The sequence below is a fragment of the Ylistrum balloti genome, unplaced genomic scaffold, assembly GCF_031769215.1.
Source record: "Ylistrum balloti isolate Yb309-2 unplaced genomic scaffold, AGI_CSIRO_Ybal_v1 Utg369560, whole genome shotgun sequence".
Lineage (NCBI taxonomy): Eukaryota > Metazoa > Mollusca > Bivalvia > Pectinida > Pectinidae > Ylistrum > Ylistrum balloti.
The window spans coordinates 684,071-698,149 of record NW_026781861.1 but is presented as its reverse complement, the minus strand read 5'-3'; the positions used below and the strand labels follow the sequence as shown (position 1 = coordinate 698,149).

The window sequence follows — 14,079 nt, the reverse complement described above, 5'->3', positions numbered from 1 at the left end:
TTTACTCCCCATCCCCTTCCCCCTTTCCTCTTGTAAATACAATTTTGTTCGAAATCATTCATTTGCTGTTACAGATCAAGAAAATTGAATCCTCCAAACATAGATTAGCCACGATTGTTATGAGACGTGATCAACTTGTTCATGGTTTAAAATGGTTTCCAGGTGTGAATGTGGTAGCAAGACTATTTGAAATGTAAACATTTACATCATGGTGATAACTTTTAAATCAATAATAATAATAATAATACAATATACAAAAAAGTATCTGTCTAAACGTCTAAACACCTAGCGTCATTTGAAGAACACTTGCCTTTAAATCTGTCTTTCTATTTTACCATAAAGACAAAATTCCATATAATGATTATTAACTTCCGGTTAGTGTTTATAAAATTGGAACATCTTGACAGTATCAATGTTATCAGTCACAAGATTCATCAAATTAATTATATCACAGCTTGTTAAACGAGTAAAATATATTCTCAGCTGTCGAAAAAGATAGCTATACATTGTACTATATGAAATAACTTCCGACAATCGATAGGCGAACATATATTCATCAATTATACATTTTCATACCGGTGAATCAAAACTATACACTTGTTTACATAGTCCCAAAAGGGACTTTCTAATTGTAACAGGAGTGCCAAAAGATAAAACCGACAAATGGACACAATTACATGTGGTAAAATATTATATACATAATAACACACTGCCTTGCGGTGTAGCAGACAACAGGTATCAATACCTCATGCAAAGCCATTGTACTGCAATCATAGACATCTAAGTACACAACCTTATTTTCTTACATACTTACAAAAAGACCTGATAGACATTCACATTGTTTACTACCGCCTTTGATCAAATGACCTGGATAAGGTATCGGTCGGATAGGGAAAATGGTGCGTATAGTATTTTGGGATATTTCGTAACAATTTCGGTTTTCCAGAAACTGAAACATGGATATAAGTAATCACATACACACGAAAACAAAAGAGGAGTCGATTTAAACAGAAAGCAATTTGTATGCTTGAAATTAATGAAATAAATAGCTGTGTGGCTGTTCTGATTGGTAGCCTAATTGAAAAAGTCAATGTTATAAGAAAAAATGTCAAAATGTTATTCATGATTAAATTATTACAACAGAATACGTCTTTGATAAAATAAGCATCTATGAGATGGCTTACATATCTAATATTGTTTGGAGTCCTTTCGTCATGTTATAAGATATTTCTCTGATCATATACACCGCCACATATATATGCATTTCTAGTAACGAACTGTTCATTTCTGAGGCTTGTGAATAAATAATTGTCTTTCTTCTTCAGATCTGTTTTCTTTTCAGTAATACCTCATGAACTATCAAGGAAGCAGAAAATGATAAAATGCAAATATGAACAATTATATTTACCACACACGAGAGAACTAGATAACTAATAAAGACGGTTTCTGAGCTTCTGCGTTTCATCATATGGCTCATTTTCCTAAAACAATACGTCCACATTTTCGAGTGCCGTAGACTGTCCATTGTAGGTGGGTGCCTGTTCCGACTTGTTTGGATTATCTGGGAGAGTATCATTATCGTTAATAAAATGTACGACTGCGTTTGTTTGTTTACCAGAGTCTTCTCTATTCTCCTCCTCTTCCTCCTCTTCCTTGATCACATCATTAGACAATGCATTTTTTTGCTCTTCCTCTCTATTTTTCAAGACAGCAGCATTCACAAGCAGCGAAAACCGATTACCTCCCTTGGCTGTGGTACCTTCCGTGCTTTCTCCGTTTTCTCTTGCCTTTTCCATGATTGCTTGCAGTTTAGTTTGTTGGAGAACCCTATTCCATCTACTTTTTGCTGCTGATACCTGACTTCCACGTCGTTTTATCTCTTGACGATTTGACGTATTCTTAATCATTTTTGTAATGGTATACAAAGATGGGCGACCGAAACGAGAGAATTTCTTCTGTATGTCAGTCATTCTTGTGTCATCATCGTTTACGGTCCCTTCAGCAACACCTATTGTACTTACATTATCATCGTCATCGATAACATTTTGAAGTTTTTGGAAATTCCGAAGAAAATTTCTACCTAGTGTGCTTTTCTGTTGTTCTCTTCTTCGTTTATCAAATTTTTTCCAAAGTTGTTTTCCTCTCGTTTGACCAACAGTAGCTTCTTCGTCATCGTGTTCACTTGTGGTGCTAAGCTCAGATACGATGGAACGTGCATCATCATCTATGGCTGCCGACTGCATATCCCGCACGAGCTGCAATCCCTCATCGACTCCAATTGAGCGCTCGGCCTCTTCGCCTCCCTGCAGTGATTGTCTGATTCGCCGTTTCGCTTTGATTTCAGTCGCAGCTAGAATATGGAGAAGGGTTGCGAGTCTATGGAATAACATACAAATAAATTGTACGAACAACAGCAGTCCGAACACGACTGTAAACGTAAAGCTAATAGGCTCGACAAAGGCTTGGTTGTCTTTGTCTGATGAGCTCCCTTCCGGCTTACATGGCAAAGGTACAGACAGACTGTTGCCGCCAGTATCGTTAACTATTGTCAACACAAAGACGATGGTTACGAAGAGAGCGTTGACAAGAAGAAAAGCTAAACATACTTTATTTCTCAGTTCTACTAGTTCCTCCGCAGTAGCCTTCTCTTTCTTCGCGTCTTTTTCCAGAGGAAAGAGATATTTTTCGATAAAGTCTTTCCAAAACTCAGTTTCCGTTTGGCCCATCCGATCAATGGCTCCCTCTTTAAGAAATTTGTCTGTAATCCAGTAAGGATTCTTTAAGTCGTTTCTCTTCGGAACTACTGCCTGTTCAAACAAGGGATTTTCTGGAAATTGAACGAAATCAAATATGTATTAAGTGATATCTAAAGGCGAATTCAAGAGATGAGAATTTGGAATTGGATAATATTGATTATGTTGGTCACTTTCACATCAAACTTCATGTCCTTTTCTTATTGCTTATTTTCTTTAGAGCGGTGTCTGTTCGATAAAATGATTTTGCTTCAAAACTGCACGAGATAATGAAGTATGTAACAAATCGGGATAGGAAAGGAAACGATGTATTTGATTATGACACAATTAAACAATGTTTAAATGAGATAATATAGCAGAATATATGAGGAATAATATACAAAAGGTCAAAACGTATGATGATGAAATACATGGCACTAGAAAGCTAGGACCATAAACCGGTGAACCTACGTTGTGACTCACATGCAGATAATAGATGCAAATTTCAGGTTCCTACACACATTCATGTTTGAAACTATTGCTAACACAACTTATAAACCCTTTTTCCTTTTAAAATAACGATAAAACCAAAACAATGCATATCTTAATCCCGAAAATCTGAAAATTTTTGTGGTAAATATTTGGGTATAGTGTATAATAAATACATGTTTGCATTATATGGGCTGCAATTATTTATCTTTGGAAAGGTGCCTTTTAAGAGAGAAGTATGTGATTTTTGTTTAATCTGCCTTTTTTAAAACTAGTGCTTCACACAGCTGCTTCCAGAAGAGGAATACTGCTTAGTCCCTATCTGGTTCTCATGCTTAGCAGTAAAAGGAAAGAGATGAAATGTTTACCACGGTTTCCAGCTCCTTCAAACAGCCCTGCTGCCTGGGAAAACGGAGTTTCAGATTGTTGAACAGGTTCTGCTTCAGGCAAGTAATTCAATGAGTCATTCCTAGATGTGTTGCGAGTCACATTTGTTATGCGCTCTTCCATTTCAGCCAGACGAAAAAGAATTTCTTTAAACTTGTCATCTTCTGAATGTTGATTGCTAGGGCAGCAGAAACACCTGTAGGTTTGCACAAAAGACAACAATCTATTAGCAGTTTTCAATAAAAGAAAAGTAGAATAAGAGAAAAAAGGCAAAGAAAAAAACAACATTATACAGATAATTTGTCCCTATTAAAAACGTCAGTGTAGCGTAAAAGGTATTATTCAACTTATTTGGGTAGCTCTATGGCCCAAATTAAACATCATGTTAATGTATCAATGTATAACTTTGATAGAAATCTAGGACAAGATGTTCAAATATTGGCGTCGTCTCAGAGGCATTGGTACAAAAAATTGTTTAGTTTTATCATGAATCAGATGTGAATTCTTGTTATTTACAATTATTTTCAATCAAATCAACACATCAATACTTTTAAGAATCTAACGAAGCGTATTAATTATATCATAAAAGTTGTCGAGAAAATGTATGTTTAGCCCTAATTTTTCAACAGCAAAACGGATAAATACATTCGTTATTACTATTGAAAATCGCGACAGGCCCTTCAGATATGAAAAACCTTAATGTACCTGAACAGATTTCCAAACGAGAAGGCATATTCGGAGGAGGGTTCGCTAGATGAACCACTTGCAGTCATCTGCCTATTGAGCCAGTCTTTCACCTGTCCTAATCTTCCTTCGTCTTTTTTCTGTTCAGAGGGTTTTTGTGGCGTAGTTGGTTGTTTAGTCTCCCTGGTTCCCCAAGAAACAACATGCAGGTTGCCGAGAGAGTAGATCATCAGAAGCATAGACATTGAAGGAATGGAGAGGAAGTAGAGAAATCCATGTAAGACACAGAAAAACTCCTACAAAGCAGTGAACATACGGTGAAAATGATGTTTAATCATGATGAAATCTAAATCAAAATTGACATGTAACAAATTCAATCTTAAGTCACATTTAATGTATACACAGAAAATCAATTGCGGCGGATGGGATTTCAGATATGGTAAACGTCTTCTAAGGAAAGTACACACAAGTGTATTGATACAAAATAAATTCGATAGCATCATTTATTCGTTATGATCGCATACAGAATACAATTTTGATACAAGGGATCCTGCAGAACACTAGAATATGACTGTAAGCAAATGTTATATTGAAGATACACTACACAAAACGTTCAAAAAAGTGGATAGCGTTTCTTAAAAGTGAACGTAAATCATAAATATCACTATATTTAAGCCACAATTCTTATTAATTTAGAAACTGTCTTCACTAGCCACGCAATTTCACTTTCAAAAGTAATACATGTGGGTGGTATGACGGCCAACTTTCTCTCTTGGTATATAGTTAGATAACTGTACGAATGCGCTCGTTGTCAAAACGTCAGTGCAGCGTAAAAGGTATTATACAACTTATTTGGGTAACACTATGGCCCAAATTAAACATCATGTCAATGTATTAATGTATCGTTTTGACAGAAATCCAGGACACGATGTTCAAATATTGGCGTCGTCTCAGAGGCATTGGTACAACAAAGTGTTTAATTTTATCATGAACCAAAGAATGAGGATGAAGCAGATGTGAATGCTTGTTATTTACATATGCGTTTTACCGGTAGAAATAATAATGATCATTTTCTGTCAAATCTCGACAATGGAAAGAAATATGGTACTGAGCAGAAAAAAAGAAATGATCGATACGTATTTTTTCAATTTGTTTCCTTTCGCGGTTGCATTGAATCCTTGATATAGACATGTTTTGAAAAAAGATACTACAGTTAGATTCTTTACAAGCATGGGCTAGTTGAACACACCTGAGGATGGAGACATGCCGACAGGACGAAGACTCCGGCCACAAATAACAGGAAGACTGAGGTGACGGAACAGAACCCAGCCTCAGCAGCTTCCTTCAGCAATCCAATAAACACGACCATCATAAGTAAGGAGTATATAGTCGATAAAATGGCAGAGTACGCCAACTGAAATAAAGATAATATAGATATGAATTGGATAGTCGGTAGCATGGCCGCATACGCCAGCTTGATTAGAAATGTAAATACGAAGTGTATAGTCGGTAACATGGCAGAGTACACCAACTGGAATGGATAATGAAGGACTGTGTTGCCGATTATAAGGATACGTACACCACTTGTTACAGTAAAGCCAGGATAAATGAAGAGTGAATAACCGATACGATGGCCGAGTAACCTGACTCAAAAAAACTAAAGAAGGTAAAATATTATATTCTCTTAATGGAATAGAGTGTGAAACTCTTTTAAAAGAAGCAAATAAATGGAAATTGGAAAATTCGAACATCTAACATACAAGTAATTCTGTTTGTACGACACGTCATTCCCTTGATCCATTTTTTTTCCTGTGAATGTAAACAGCGTTACATTTTGGTGTGAGTGTTATGTAATATAAACCATTATGACGTCATCAAGTTATAATGAAATGAAGTTACATGCCGCGAGATCATCATATGACGTAATTTTGAAGATTGTTATATTTGGGGTCGTAAGGTTTAAAAACACATAAAAGTACATTTTCATATATCTAATATCGTGAAAATGTGTTGGCGTAAGATGAGGAGCTTCCATTAGCAACAAATATGGTTATGCAAATTTGACACTTGGGCAGGACAGATATTCACTTAAATAAGTCAAAACACAACATTTTTGAACTTGTGTCATCAAGTTCAGATGACGTATAATCCTTTCTTTGCAAACAAATATTCACTTACTTGAGTTTGTGATGATGCTACAAAACACAGAATCACCATCACCACAACAGGTGCCAAGTTGAGACCAAACGCAGTCCAGATACTGATATCTGGGAAACTGGTTGTTAGTGCGCCAAGTACCATCAGGAATATGGTCCCAGGGGTTAAGATAGATGACACCATAAGAAACATCTGATAAAAGATGTACATCATTGATATATCTTCGTTCTTCCGGGTCACGTTTTTCCAGTCCATCAAAAGATCCAGTATATTCGCCATGGTTGATGGTGTCCAGCGTCTCCTCTGGTTGTAGAATTCGTAAAATCCTTCTGGAGCATAGGTCAGGGCGTCCGAAGCAGCAACATATTCTACACGATAGCCTTGTTGTAGTAGTAGCGTACATAACCAACGGTCCTCGCCTGATAAAGTAGGGAATAACTTGTGTATAGGTGTTTTCGAGGTATTCATATAAAAAAATACGTTTTATACGATTTAATACATTTTGTAGCTCTCGCTTGTTGCTGTAATCAGTTGTGTCTATCAAACGGTATTCCATCCGATTTATTCTAAAGTGTATATGGAAAGTGTCGTATTTTACTCAGACTATAAATAAGTTTTGCTTTGCTTGTTTTCTTTATATTTCATATTGATTGCGCTAGAAACACTAAACCACTTATACCACCAGTTCTGTCCATTTCTGTTTTGATTCTGTGTAACTCCCTTCAACCCCCCCCCCCCCCCCCCCCCCCCCCCCCACCCCACCCCCACCCTTTTTTTTCTTCCTTGTCCTTTTTTAAACCAAATTAACCTATGATACTTACTGGACTTAATGGGTTAGTTCTATTGTAGTTTTTGTGTGATTTGATTAGTTACCTTGATCATACTGGACATAATGCGCCGGTTCCGATGGGAGTGTGGTATATCTCTGCATTACGTTGTCGTCCATGAGAGCCTTCCCGCGGAAAAGACTGAAGCAGCCCGGACTACAGAGCACGCATCCTAACATATGTTCGGCAGCCTTCTGTAGCCAGTGACTGATGGCGTACTCAAACTTCTGATACCATACCATAGGACCTGCGAATTAGAATCATCAGCAAAATACGAAATTGAGGATTTTAATAAAAACAAGCAAAATACGAAACTGCGGAACTTAATAATACTGTTCTGTCGATATATTCAAAACAATCTTGTTCATCGTCGGTTTTACTGTAGCATTATAGTAATCTTTGAGACTACATTAAGGTTAACAAGTTCGACATTTCTACAAACTTTCGTCGAATTCATGCAATTTACTTGTATGTCATAAATATACCCTTGCTTTAAATTGTTTCCAAACGTCTCCATGAGAGCTCTTAAACAGCCGGGTAAAAACAGAATCACAACAACATGCACTAACAAAAAAATCCTTCTCACAAGTGAAATATGTGTACAAATACAATAAAGAGTAGTTTTTATTTTTATTATTCCGAAACGCGGATAGCGTGAGATTTGTTTTCTCGTAGATTGTTGGATTTATCTAGTTGATCAACTTGAGATATTCAATCATACTCACCAGAAAAAAGATTATTAAAACATCACAGTATATACCAACAACTCTGAACTTATCTATCTCACTACCATCCAATACCGTCTATTATTGTATAAAAGAAACACGGGTACGTTGCATCCTTTTGATACCAATTTAGAGTTGGATACAGTGAGCAAAAAAAATATTTAAACTGCACCATACAGCTGTTTCGCCCTTCTGGGACTCGTCAGTGATTTTAAGGACCTTAATTTTGAATCCTAGGAGGCGTCTTAGAAAATCCACTGTGTTTCAAAGAAATCTAAAAATCTAGAAGGGGAGGTGCTATAACCCCATAATAATTTGGTGTATATCTGATAACATAAGAACAACGTCAAGTACTGCAATCCTAATGAATGAAGTCTATTGCATACAATTTGAATCCCTTGACCTATTTATACATCGACCTTTTTCTATGTGGACCTATAAAGCATGTTTATATAAATGTATTGTACTTACCTGAACCTATCGGGTGAATGCGACCGCAGGCTGCACCGACTTTCGGGTTCTTCTTCATCCGGTCGACCAGCAGCTGTACCGCGGACGGCTGGAAATCCACGTCACCGTCCAAGGCCAGTAAGAAGGTGTTGTTAGCAATGGTTTCCTTTTGGCGTCGAGATTTTTGCGGGATGCTCATCAGACGTTGGCCCAGAAAGTAGTACATGTACATCACCTACATAGAAATATTTGAACAGAAAATATAGTACGACTATTCATCTGGTATACGAGTAGTTAGAACTTTTTAACACAAATTTGAATATGATAGAGTAGAGTCAAACAATGAATTAATCTATATTTTACAGCTGTGTTGCCCGTCTAGGATGCTAAGGGAGTGAGTGATGTAGAGTCAAACAATGAATTAATCTATATTTTACAGCTGTGTTGCCAGTCTAGGTCTCGTGAGTGATGCTAAGGGAGAAGTTAGAACTTTTTAACACAAATTTGAATATGATACAGTAGAGTCAAACAATGAATTAATCTATATTTTACAGCTGTGTTGCCAGTCTAGGTCTCGTGAGTGATGCTAAGGGAGAAGTTAGAACTTTTTAACACAAATTTGAATATGATACAGTAGAGTTATATTTTACAGCTGTGTTGCCCGTCTAGGTCTCGTGAGTGATGCTAAGGGAGAAGTTAGAACTTTTTAACACAAATTTGAATATGATACAGTAGAGTCAAACAATGAATTAATCTATATTTTACAGCTGCCCTTCTAGGTCTCGTGAGTGATGCTAAGGGACTTAATTTAAAACCTAGTAGACGACTGAGGAAAATCCAAAATGACCATAAAAAAATCTTAATGCTAATTAATTTAAAACCTAGTAGACGACTGAGGAAAATCCAAAATGACCATAAAAAAAATCTTAAAATCATGATGGGGAGGTTCACTAAGCCCATAGTTCAGGAAATGTCTTCAATTTAATTTTAAAACATCAAGTACATGTGTACTCTGAATCGAATTGTCTAAATCTTTTAGATGGTACTAAAGACACACACCTTTTAATAAAAATTCAAATAAGAAATAGTAGAGCCAAACAATGAATTAAACTGCATGATATGATAATCTACAAAGATTTCAACAGTCATTATCTCAAATTCAATAACACTAGAGCAAAACATAAAAAATCAAAGGATGCCAGGGAGACTCCTGCAAAACTTACAAGTAGAATAAGACCAGGTATTTCTGAAAAGTAAACGTCTCCAGTTTCATCGACGTCACCCGCCATGTAAAACGGTTTTTTACCTACACTGTGTATTACCTATATATCTGCGTAGTTATACGGTGTGGCAAGCATTTAAGGATTAAACATCTTGTCAACACCATTTTGATGATGCAAAAATTGGCTAAAATGCCACTTAGTAAAATGGATTTTGTTTTTCATTTTTCTTGCTTTAAATCAATATATTTTCCTTTGTCTATCTATACCCGTAGGAGATTATAGTTGTTGTTTTAAAATGTTACTTTAAAATCTCAAGCAACAATTTGTATTCTTAAATTCAATATGATAGCTTTGAAATAGCAGTAAGCATATTGCGATATGGCGATTTTTCAGTTGACATAATGAATCATGTGATGTTTGACACTATTTCAATGTTATGAAAAATAAAGAATAGTTACCTGGCTCCATCGCTTTCTATGACGTATCTTGGCCTTGTCTTTGAGGTGAGCGATAAGTTTGTTACCACCCGGAAGCCTCCATATAAGCTGGCCACCATATGGGGTCGGAATCTTTGTAGGAGGGGGCACATGGATAATATTGCCGTGGACTGCACTGTATTTTAAAATGCAATCGAGGTTAAATATGGTTGAGTTATCTCCCTTTTCTCAAAGATATATATTCATAGGACCTTTTCCATTTTCGTTTCAACTGCCTGTATACATTTATAAATAATATTGAATAATAAAATCTTTTAAACTTTATTTGCCCAACCATGTTGAGACCTAGAGTATAATTTTATTTCCCTCTTCTTGTCATATTTTGAATACATTTCTATCGAATTCTTTAATAACATGTTAAATTGCTGGGCATAAATACGAGTTTTTATTCTCCTTTCAAAATGACTTGGCAAACAACAAACATACAAGCATACTTAATCATTTAAAATGCTCGTTGTTGATTGATTTTCTGTTGATTTCGCGGTTACGTGTCCATGGGCCAGCTAACTTCGAAAAAATAACCTTTAGCGGTGTTGTTTGAGTAATCATTAACCAAGAAATATTTTTTTCATGAAAACGTAATTTTCAACTTTTTGTTTCTAGAGAATATGTATGATTTCAAAGAATGTTGTACCTAGCTGCAACATCCATTATTTTAACCAGCATCTTCACGTATCCATTAGCATAGTACTCCGTTCCTTCATCATCGTGGGCTTCAAATGCATCGTCAAAGAATATGTGACCTGAAATGGAACAAAAGGACAAATATTCATATTCAAATATTCCCTCCAATACATTTTCAAATGGGTGTGGAACGCCATTGTGCATAAATTGGATATTTTCAATCATACATACTAAGTTTAGTAATAAAGTACTACATTTTTCATTCCCCTACCATGTTTTGGTATCTGGTAGAAAAAAACAAATTATCTGTCTACCAGAAGAACATATTTATATGGGGGATAAACTCCATAAAACTGTCATCTTACCTACAAGCAAAAAACGAGGATAGTCATTCTGAAAATGTTCCAATGTTTACTATCTGTTCCATCAAAGGAATACTACATGGCAGCTGCAACTAGTAAGCTATAATTACAACTGACCCACTGTATTGTGACGTCACCATGCAATTGTAAGCCATTTTCCTTTCATATTGCATTGTTTAGATATTAAAGTATTTTATGAATATAATTGAAATCAATTGCTATGGAAAATGAGGGTACACTCATGACAAATCTTACATAGAAACAGCTACTGGTTTCATGAGCTTTTCCAAATAGGTCATGTGAAGTTATATCGACTTTAGTCATTTAAAAAAAATCCTATATCTTTACTTCAGTTTTATATTTTCAAGGGTACTCAAACTTTGCTGTCTTCCATAAAAATTAGTAGTACCCATGCTCAGATAATGTGTATTTTCAATTGTTTATGATGTTGTGGACACAAGATTGCGTGATTTACGAACAACCAGGAAATCAACGGAAATAAAACCGCCACAAACATTGAGAACTTTACTAATTATTATAATCACCTTCGAACTCGTAATAGTCTGGGTCTCTGATACCGAGGTACATCTGCAGGTGGCGTCTTGCGCATTGATCATCGTCCATTCTACAATGAGAATTGTTTGCAGAGAACTGTAAATACTGCTTCATACATAGGAACACTGGACTTCCGCCCACTCGTCATATTGTGTTGAAAAAATGTATTGAATGATTCAGAATTAGATATGTTATTATGGGAAGTGATATAAGTATTAACTTTATATTTTGTCTGTTATATTGGAATCTGAATTGTGTCCTTTATCTTTTTTTACAAGATATGTGTGTACCTTGGAACCCGTTAAACACTTGTCTGCGTTCATGTAATTAAGTAATCGACTAAACCTGTTCAAGAACGATGTCCAAATTCCTAATAGACTCGGTGATAAAACCTACCTTACAACCACGCTCTGTTGTATCGTTTTTTTTTTAGTATCAATGCAGTTATATCGAAGTCTCTCTAATAATCACATGCTGTTTTACCGTGGATGCGAAAATATATATTCCATTTTGTTGAAGTCTACATAACAACCATGCTCTTTTATATTATGGAGTGAATATCCGATTAGCCAATTCATTATGACTTCATACTTTACCTGAACAGAGATTTAAGTATTTGAGTCATTTCAACCTCCGTCTCGTGCCACATGGTAGCGCAAAGGTACAGAAAAGGAGTATCGTCTTTGCGTAGGAATGACCATTCTTCTTCGGCGTCCATCTTAAGATCAGCTGGGATATCCGGGATAGGGATGTCAACTTTTACCTTCTGTGGAAAAAAAAATCGTCTGAATAGCCGATTATTTTTGTGTTTCATTAAAATACAACTACTACTACTACTACTACTAACATCACTACTACTACTACTACTACTACTACTACTACTACTACTACTACTACTAACATCACTACTACTACTACTACTACTACTACTACTACACCACTACTACTACTACTACTACTACTACTACTACTACTACTACTACTAACATCACTACTACTACTACTACTACTACTACTACTACTAACATCACTACTACTACTACTACTACTACTACTACTACTACTACTACTACTACTACTACTACTACTACTACTACTACTACCACTACTACTTCTACTACTACTACTACTACTACTACTACTAACATCACTACTACTACTACTACTACTACTACTACTACTACTACTACTACTACTACTACTAACATCACTACTACTACTAACATCACTACTACTACTACTACTACTACTACTACTACTACTACTACTACTACTACTACTTCTACTACCACAACCCCTACTACCACCACCACCACCACTCCTACTACTACTACTACTACTACAACTACTACTAACATCACTACTACTACTACTACTACTACTACTACTACTACTACTAACATCACTACTACTACTAACATCACTACTACTACTACTACTACTACTACTACTACTACTACTTCTACTACTACTACTACTACTACTACTACTACTACTACTACTACTACTACTACTACTACTACTACTACTACTACTACCACTACTACTACTACTACTACTACTACTACTACTACTACTACTATAACTACTACTACCAATACTACCACTATTACGACTATTAGTACTACAAATACTACTGATAATAATTCTACAACAACGACAACATCAAGATCCCCTGCCCATGTTGATTTGTAAGATATATACAGTTATAGTGAGCAAATTGAGAAATATGGAAAGGATATCAGCCAATCAGGTCACAACAGCCTCATTAAATATGCACATAATTTGTCTATGATCCAACGTGAACAAGGGGTTATGGTAACAAGTGTAAAAAGCAAATCTCATTATAATTCATTCGTTCCTCCAAAAGTGCGGAAAACATTTGATTAAAGTGCTAAGTGATATCAGTCAATCAGGTTACAGCAGTCTCATAAAACATGCCTAGAATTTGCCGATAATCGAACATGAATATGTAATTAAGGTAAGAAGACTACAAAGCAGGTTTCCAAAAAATGTCTTAACTTCATAAGATAATGTTCATTTAGTGACTAAAGAAATCAGTAAATCAGGTCAACACAGCTTCATTAAACATGGCAAAGGGATTAAGGTAAAGAGTGTACCAACCAACCAAGTTTCATCAAAATCCCACCAGTCCTTCAAAATATATCATGCAGAAAGCAGTATCCGGAAAGACGCAAGGACGGACGGAAAGACAGACGGAAGGACGGACGTAATCCATTTGAATATCCCATAGTAGCTTTATTTGGTGGGGGAGAAAATAATATCAACAGCTAACACTTCAACAACTACTTTACTACTACTACTACTACTACTACTACTGCTGCTATTACTAGTTTAGTTTGGTAA

The 14,079-nt window shown here is 35.8% G+C and overlaps 1 protein-coding gene across 1 annotated transcript in view; it reads right to left on the bottom strand.

The window, feature by feature from the left end:
- Positions 1-1,481: 1,481 nt before the first annotated feature.
- Positions 1,482-14,079, bottom strand: part of LOC132543551 (chitin synthase chs-2-like) — a 36,616-nt gene continuing 24,018 nt past the window's right edge. Inside the window, exons 7-17 of the mRNA XM_060207102.1 lie at positions 12,309-12,475; positions 11,703-11,782; positions 10,806-10,914; positions 10,133-10,286; positions 8,473-8,686; positions 7,323-7,523; positions 6,471-6,868; positions 5,542-5,706; positions 4,314-4,588; positions 3,590-3,804; positions 1,482-2,827 (exon numbers count right to left, since the gene is read on the bottom strand). Coding sequence (XP_060063085.1) covers positions 1,482-2,827; positions 3,590-3,804; positions 4,314-4,588; positions 5,542-5,706; positions 6,471-6,868; positions 7,323-7,523; positions 8,473-8,686; positions 10,133-10,286; positions 10,806-10,914; positions 11,703-11,782; positions 12,309-12,475 — 3,324 coding nt within the window. The remainder of the gene's footprint in view (positions 2,828-3,589; positions 3,805-4,313; positions 4,589-5,541; positions 5,707-6,470; positions 6,869-7,322; positions 7,524-8,472; positions 8,687-10,132; positions 10,287-10,805; positions 10,915-11,702; positions 11,783-12,308; positions 12,476-14,079) is intronic.